General features: G+C 42.8%; 1 protein-coding gene across 5 annotated transcripts in view; it reads right to left on the bottom strand.

Moving 5' to 3' along the window:
• SESN1 (sestrin 1) overlaps positions 1-8409 on the bottom strand; it is an 81280-nt gene continuing 72871 nt past the window's right edge. For 4 of the 5 annotated variants that reach the window (XM_065834646.2, XM_071806654.1, XM_065834648.2 and 1 more), the window contains exons 4-11: positions 7472-7654; positions 5918-6160; positions 4523-4670; positions 3590-3702; positions 3153-3343; positions 2752-2896; positions 1542-1595; positions 1-1132 (exon numbers count right to left, since the gene is read on the bottom strand). In XM_065834646.2, the coding sequence (XP_065690718.1) occupies positions 1046-1132; positions 1542-1595; positions 2752-2896; positions 3153-3343; positions 3590-3702; positions 4523-4670; positions 5918-6160; positions 7472-7654 (1164 nt within the window). In that variant the 3' untranslated portion in view covers positions 1-1045. The remainder of the gene's footprint in view (positions 1133-1541; positions 1596-2751; positions 2897-3152; positions 3344-3589; positions 3703-4522; positions 4671-5917; positions 6161-7471; positions 7655-8409) is intronic. The other variant, XM_065834647.2, reaches the window with a different exon arrangement.

The following is an 8409-nucleotide window of genomic DNA, read 5'->3' as shown; positions in this document are numbered from 1 at the left end:
AAAAGTTGTTACCTTTATTTAAAAAATACCAATAATACTGACAAATTTAAAAAGCAATTCACACTCATACAAAAGTACTCATGTGTTCTCCAAAACCACCGTATATTAAATGTCAGCATTTTAATCATGTCTTGATTTACTAAAAATAGATGGTTTTTAGCCTAGTTATTTAAGCAACTGCAAAACTCAGTAAGACCAGCGTTGGGCATGGCGTACAGTAGGACTGTTTGGCAGTCTAGAACAACGTTCCCACACCTTGTCCTGGCTCCTGAACAGGTGTTGGGTCATCCTTGAAAACCAGGACAAAAAGCTACTCGACAAGTCACATCATTAGATCTCTAAAAAGCTCTGAGGACCCACGGCCCCTTCTTTCCATAGGAAGACCATTGCACTTTGGAGCTCACCCAATAATGCTGAACAAATGTCCTGTAGCATTTTAAGGCTAAGCTATTTGATAAAATTTACTGCTATCTTTCAAATCATCTGTGTGGACAGAAGAGGTTTAGTCCCGATTAAAAGAAGAAATCTAAATAACAAGGCATTTTTTGAAACCACACACAATAAAGGCTCAGACAATAGCAGTGCTCACTTTCACTTTTAGCTTAACTAGAACAGCCCGTGTCTGTTCACTCCACCAGCACAAATAGCAGCAACAAGATTTTCTAAAATTATTCTCATAGGGAAAGCAAATGTCATCAAGTCCCACTTCTGGTCACGCTCCAGCTCCCATAGTATTTGCCTTAACACAAGATCTATATATCTATCATTTGCTATATTGCCACAAGTTCATAGAGTGTCCCGTGCTGTCTAAAGCCAAAATACCATGAGCAGGCAGCACTTCTGCACAACCCTGTCTTTTCAACTGCCAAGCGCTCACTGCCGAGTGGCAGCAGGGATATTCCAAGCACGGAAATAGCTGAAACTAAAGGAGTTATGGCACAATGGGCGTCTTAACTTAGAGCTACCGTTGGTCCTGAGGCTTCGCATCCTCTTCTGCCACACTGCAGCTGCAGAACATTCCGAGGTCGACAGACAGCCGGAGACATCAGGTCATATAGCGAGTAATAGCTCTCAGAGCATAAAGTAGTTCAGCTTGCATCCGAGCTTCTACCAGAAGCAAATTTACATGGACCTTGGGGAAAGAAAAGAAGTTAGGCTTTAACGGTGTGCTCACAATGATGTGCTCCAGCAAAAGGCAGTTTGTGGGGGCTGTGGTTTTGGTATTAGTTCACAATAGCAATGAAGGAGCACTTCGCATTTCAGCTTCCCAGACACCAAGCTCTATGGGTAAAGCTTGCGGAGAGGACAGGCTGAACCCGTAGTGCCGCAGCCCAGCGCCGCAGCGGCTCACAGGCAGGTTCATAGGAAGAGGCAGCCATCCTTTAGTAGACCGACTGGTTTAGCTGGAAAAAAAACAGACAAGCTCTCGAGCACACAAGCCCTCCTTCAGCAGCAGACTATGAAATTTGGCAGCTTGAAAATAATAGTTCAAATGTAGCTTGAGTTAATCTATTAGTTAGAGGCAAAAGGGTGGTTGGTACCTGTGGAGCAGAGGGGGTTGTTAGCAAAGGAAGAGGTGATAAGGTCGTGTGCCCCTGTGGGACAGAGAGAAACACAGAGGTAATTACCACCTGAACAACATAGAGCGCTTAGCTGAGGTGAAGCACAATTCTAACATGCCATTAAAACTATTATCTTTATTAAGACAGAGGTGTTTAGTAGCTGCCATAGCTAAGAAGTTTTGTTCCCCAGCTCATCTGCTCAGTGTCTTTTCTGTATGTCTTTGAGGATGAGACCAGAAACTTGGCGGGGAGAGAGGGCAGGGAGGTGTGAAAAGTATTGTCTCGCAGCAGGTAAGCTGCAAGTTTATTCTGGTGTGTAATGGCGATGTTTGGTTTCATTCTCATGATTTCTGTGAGGGTGGGTAGTGATTGCACTCAATGAAATGTACAAGCCTTGGATTTTGATAGCTATGAAGACGCAAAGTTTTGGACTATAAAGAAGGGTTTATGAGCTTGAAAAACTCATCTCTATTAGTCTAACCAAAACAAACATGTACTATTTTACTTGAACAAGCTTAAATCACTGTAGTTATAGCACCCCTATTACAATTGGGTACCTCTAAACTATTTGCACAAGTTCAGCAATAAACAGTCTCTGATGATATGAACACTAATTAACGTGCACTTATGTTTCAGCACTGTATCTGCATCCATTTTAAGTGTGGCTTAGAAATATTTTTCCAGAGAAAAACTGGAGGATGTGAACCTGACGGAGCAGACATCCAAGGGTTAATAGCAAGCAATATTACCAGAGGCGTGATTCAGACTGTAACGCAGCATCAGAACTTAAGGCTTTAACATGAAGTAACTGCTCTGGGGCCATTCACACTCAAAATGCTGTAAGGACTGCAAAGACCTTGGGCCAGCACACAAGGTGCTCTGGGCTTGAGGCCAAGAGATGGGTCTGGCATTGCTTCCCCGCCTCTCTGGGCTGCAGGCAGCACCGACCAACAGCAAAGGAAAAAGCTGCAGTGGCGGGGACGCTGTGCCATTTACACCTCTAACATCCCCATACACTTCAGAGCTTGCACAGTCTATTTCAGCCTGGGAAGTACTACACCTCATAAGGGATTTACTGAAGAATGCTGGTAACATCAGCTAACGCTGAACTGCTGGCTGGGCAGCTGTGGCTGTTAGCATGGCAAACACATCTACTGCCCATGTCCCTCAGCACACATGCAAACCGTACCTTCTCAGAGTGTTCAAACTGCCTCCAGAAGCTATCATACATTCGTTTTGTGGTCTTTTCAGGAGTGCAAACCACAGTCTTGATATAGACTTTAAAGCTGCGGTCCAACAACTGATTAATTTCACCATAGTCATAATCATCGTATCTGTTCGGAATTGAAAGAAAAAACACTTTCATTTTCAAGAACCAGTTCTTTCACTTGCATTGTTCATAAGTTTCTATAGCAAAATACGTTACTGTGTAATTTATAGCACCACAGGCCCTTCCTCATAAATAAAAATATGTTTGAAAATACATGTATGCTTGCTTAATAAATAACTTTGTTTTAATTTGAGAACCTAAAAAAAAAAAGCCACTGCTAACAAGTCTGACATATATAGAACAAAAGTAGTAAAACTGACCTTATTCCAAACATACAATGAATATAGTTCCAAATTGCTCGTCTCAGCATTGAGGTATCCACATCTTTGTGCATGGCCATCGTGTTGTAAGTCAGATTATAAGCAATATGAAACTTCTCATCAAGTAGTTGTCCCACATCTGGGTAAAGACGATTAACCAAGGAATAGCCGTGGTCTTCCCAAGAATAATCCTTAGAACAAGTAAAAATGCAGAACGGAGCATTTCAGAAAAGAACTTTTGATGGCCTAGTGCTTTAATGTCGTTTATCTCAGGGCAGATAATCTGGAGTGGGGCAGGGGAGTTGTTCATTTGCTTGCTTTAAGCCTCCTCATCCATGGATAGGGCAGTCAGTTACAGCACAATCATCTCCAGGTTTTGTATTTGGCACAACAAACAGACTGGGCACTAAACCGCCTGATAGCCCCATCTTTGTTACCTGAACACGAAAGGTGGGCACGTGCATTCCATGTCTGGAGAAGTCTTTGTAGCCATAGCTGGTGTCCTCAAAGTGACGAGACACGTCTCTTGCTGGTGCTGATTCTTCATCTTCTGTTAATTTCAAACAGAATTTCACACAATTTCAGTAAGAACAAACTGGAAGTGAGCTAGTGGAGCTCCTACAGAAGAATGGCAGTTTCTATGCCTTTAAAATAAATGCATAGGTTTGCTAGACCACCTGTATTAAGTCTCTTTGGTACAGCTCAGTGTGACTCCAGCTATAGTTTGTAGAGGAAAGACCATGAAAAACACTCAGATTCTTTCTTATGAAGATCTTTTCCTCCTTTCTTCTGTCTATCACTCCCTATCCTCTAAGTCCAGGGGACACTTTGCTCCTAACTCAAGGGTGTGTAAAAACATCAAGGGAAAATTTGTTTTGGAACAGAGAGCTAATTAAAAAAAGAGACCTCTAAGACTCCCATGCCAAGTTGTAAAGGAAACTCTGTTGAAGAGCCCACCACAACCCTAAGCTTGTAACAGATGAAGTATTACCTCTCAATCATCTGAAAAGTAATGTTTCATACATTTAAATAGCTAAGTGTGTTCAGGACTTTTTACATCATCTTGGGAGATGCTTAAATCTCCCAAGAAATCTCTCTAGAGGGACATTCCATTTCTGTTGGACATTTGTATTAAACATCATATTGGTCAGTAGGTGTTATGGTGTGTTTGAGAGAAGCCACAAATCATGGCACTACTTTGCTTTTAAAAGTGTTCCTGGAAGAAAACAAGGCACACCTAATCTTGATCCCTTCAAAGAACTGATAATGCTTTTGAGACATCTAATAACGCTTTTTTTCCCCTTTTGCTGTAGTATCTCTTCAAGTCATTTAGAAAAGTCTAAATAAATATATTTACACATCTTCTCTACCTGAAGAACACACGAACATGCTTTCTCTCTTCTCTCTTTCAAAACGTGTAGCCATCTCTTCTTGGCTGGCCTCCTCTTCATCTCGACACTCCTGTAGCTGCTTCATTTTCTCCATAAGAGCTTCAACTTCACAGACAGACTCTGTAGACTTGAAAAGGAGAGAAAAACATTTAATTTCCATGTAACAAGAGCTGACAATGATGGCAGAAACTATCAAGCCAGAAAAATTAAATGCAAACTATGTTCTTCATTTACATCTTTAAATACTGATTTTTTGACGAAAACAGTTCTTGAACAAAATCTGTACTGACTCAACAGTACACGTTTAGTCATCATCTTTTTTCAATTAGATCCCTGGAATTTTTAGCGTATTTTAAGAATCGCAGCTTTTTGGAAGAAGTGGTTCTGACAGTAAAATTAAGATAATTTCTCTTACTTAATCTAAACGTTTAACAACTAAAAAACAAGGAGCTGTAACAGAAATTCTGATAGAGGAAGTAACCACAATTTACTACCCAACTGTTATTTCTCCCCTTCTCTGCTCATAGAGAAGAAATACATTGAAAGAGAAAGGAAGAGTGAGTGTAAATGCAGATTTAATGAAGACTCAAAGGAAAGCTAGAGCAAGATAATCTTATTTCACAAGAGCTGCTTTAATGCCACAACACACTATTAATTTAATACCTGGCCTTGTAAAAATCCATCACCACAAAGTAAAACAAAGTTATCTTCCTTTCCTCTCTTGCTTTTTGCAGTCGGTTTGCTCCTTCAGAGAACCAGCAAGCTCCACCAGACAAAATTCAAATGCCACCCACACCACTGCAGTAAAATCTCACAGGCAAGGAACTTGCACTGAAAATATCCTGTTTTCATTGTTCTTAAAGCAATGCTTAGTTGACGTCATGCTTTTCACTAAGTGGAAGCATAAGTGCCGCAGGTAGGAAATACTGTTTTAGAAACGGAGTCAGAAAATTGTGAATGATCTGTGGTGTGATGTATCACAAACAATTCAAAGCAACAAAGACTGGAATCAAAGGAAGAACGGACTTTCCCCTGGACCCATGAAAAAAAAAGCATTCCTGGCCACTGCTGCTCAGGACACGTATCATGAACTCTCAGAAGCCAGGAGTCATCTCAGTTTGTCTACCTGAATGACAAGAGACCAAAAGAAACAGACAACTGAGAGACTGTATCGTCTTTCCCTTTGGTAGCTTCTCCCATTTTACCAGTGTCATTTCAGATTCTACTAAATTTATCTTTTCAACGGCTCAGCCCTCATCTGGGTAAGGCTAATCAATCCTACTCCCACTGCATGAAGACCCGGGCACCCTCCATGTGTTAAGTTTACCACGAAACTACTATCAACAGAGATTGTTTGTCCAGACTAATACTTACTGGAATACTTCCAGTTGGGCTGGCATGAACGTCATCCACCCCGTGGTAACCATTTGTGATATCGCAGATGCAATAGTTACTGACGGAAGGGGGTCTGAAGGTGTGACCCCCTTCGCAGTCGATCTCTGGACTGATCCCACAACCAAAGGTGAAGGAAGCAAGGGAATGGTAGTGTGTGAGGAGAACGACTGCGTGGATCAGCTCTGCCAGGGACCAGCTGTTCTCTTCAGTCTTCAAAAGTTGCTTTAAAAACAATGCAAGATTAAAAGTATTAATTTTGAAGCCCTTCAAATGATCTCATCTTAATGCAGGTGACCAATCCATTTCTTTACCAGATAGAATTGTTTTTCCAACGTCCACACTCGCTTCCTAACTCTCTTCTGCTGTTACTGTGCTCAGGGTCCTGTTAGCAGGTTATGTGCCAGCCACAGCCTCACGTGGTTAAGCCACACAGGAGATGACTTCTCTCCCCTCTCTGGCCCTCGGGTATTGAATCAGCTGAGGTTTCTATTTTGCACCATATGGTTTGTATCAAGGCCAGACTGACTTGCATTGAAATTTCACACTTCTAACAAAGATGCAACCACAACAGTCACATGTTTCTTCAACTGGTCTTTACCGTCTCAGAAAGACCTGGCAATTCCTTGCCGACCAGATATGTAACAACCTGGCATCGGGGGCAGGCTCCCTCCATCTTGTCCCTGTGGGTGGAATGCTCTACATTCGACAAGAAACTTCAAACCCCAACTTCCCCTTCAGGCAGGAAAGTGGGGGAGGTTTGGGGCCTTCTGACAGAGCGTGCATCCTCCCCCACAGCCCAGCGTCCTGCCTCCCAGCAAGACCCGCCATCACCTCTCCACCCGGCAGACAGCACTGAGAGTCCCAGCACCCAGCTCCTCCATGTGAAGGTTAAAGAGCAAAGGAGGAGGAGCAGCTGCTCCATAACCAGGGCCAGGCATGCCCTTGCCACGAGAGCTGCCGTCATCGCTTACACGCTGCAGCACGCTGGTGGCCCTCAGAGGAGGGGGCAGCAGAAGCAGCTGCGTGGTGGCTTGTTGGTGCTGTGGTCCTGGCTGGCCTGTGCCATCAGCTCCCCTGGGCTGTTCTGCCGGGTGGAGAGGTGTGCTCCCTCCAACCCAGCCTGGAAACTGAATGTGTGGACAAACCAGCAGCAGCTGAGACAAAAATGTGGTGATGGGCGTTCAGCCTGACCTCTGGCAGCATCTCCAAAGAGCTCAGGGGGGTCTGGCTACTGAGAGCACAGGGCTGAAGGAAGCGCACGTCTCAGCAGATGCCCATCGCACCAAGAGAATTCTGACATGTCAGTGTGTTGTAAATTAAATTTCTTAGCCATCTAAGACCAGTCATGGTCATGCTAGTTTTAGAAGGACATAAGTGATATTATATCACATAGTATCACAGCGATGTAACCCTGAAATGAAGTCGGTAATGCAGAACATCTCTCACCCTGTCTGGCTCTTAACCCCCTAAGAATCTGTGACTGCATTTACTGACAAATAAAGGCACATTCACAATACTCCATGAAACATTTACCTCGATGTGTTCCTTGGTGATAAGCCAGGGTCTATGAGCCAACATTTTGTTCAGTTCTCCTAAATTTTGCAGCTTTTGAGGTGCATTTTCCAGGCCATTCAACCACTTAGGGTCTCCACCAACATGAAGGAAGTCATTCACATGGAGGTTAACCAGGTAAGAGCACTGGTGTCGTGCTGCAGCCTAGCAAGGAAAACGCAATTGTGATACAGAAAACAACTGCAGTAAGTCAGTGCTTTATGATAAATACCGAAAGTCATCACTTCCTCAAAATACTCAAGAATAAGACCTGCAGTGATCCAAGGCTGAAGTAAAGAAAACATGAGATTAACACATCAGCCTCTTTTGATTATTGTTCTCACAACATAAATACTCCTCATTCATATACATTATAACAATGCTGACTACAGCTGCAACATGCCTATATGCAGGGCATGTACAGGCATGCATTTATTGTATGTCCTGAAGCAAGTAATCCATACTGCATGGTAGTCTCCAGCAGGGAAGAAGCAAGGCTGCCCGTGGGTGAATCTTTACCAGCTAAAACAAAAGCAGGTTTTAAAACACATACACAGCAAGAGAGACTAAAGGCAGCTTTTCAGCAAAGAACAGATGCCATATAATTTATTCAAACAGTAATGCTTCCCCCATCAAATTAACACACAGCCCAAAACTTGAATTCAGCTTCAGCAGACAAGGATCATTGCAGTGGCAGTTTGGAAATTATGAAACCAACCACCTCTGCCAGAAAACTTTCTTAGAATTTAGAGTTTCAGAAACAGATGATGGAACTAGTGAACTAGAGGGAGGTGTATTCAACAGGACACACACAAACAAACAAGCTTTCTTGGAAAAGAGTTTCTGAGATACTAAGGAAACTAAAAATAAACAACTGTCTTATTTTTATAACGGATTTTTCCCCCTCTTTCTCACAGTCC

This window comes from Patagioenas fasciata, chromosome 3, assembly GCF_037038585.1.
Source record: "Patagioenas fasciata isolate bPatFas1 chromosome 3, bPatFas1.hap1, whole genome shotgun sequence".
Lineage (NCBI taxonomy): Eukaryota > Metazoa > Chordata > Aves > Columbiformes > Columbidae > Patagioenas > Patagioenas fasciata.
Note: the sequence above shows the minus strand (reverse complement) of the source record. Positions and strands in the feature narration are given on the sequence as shown.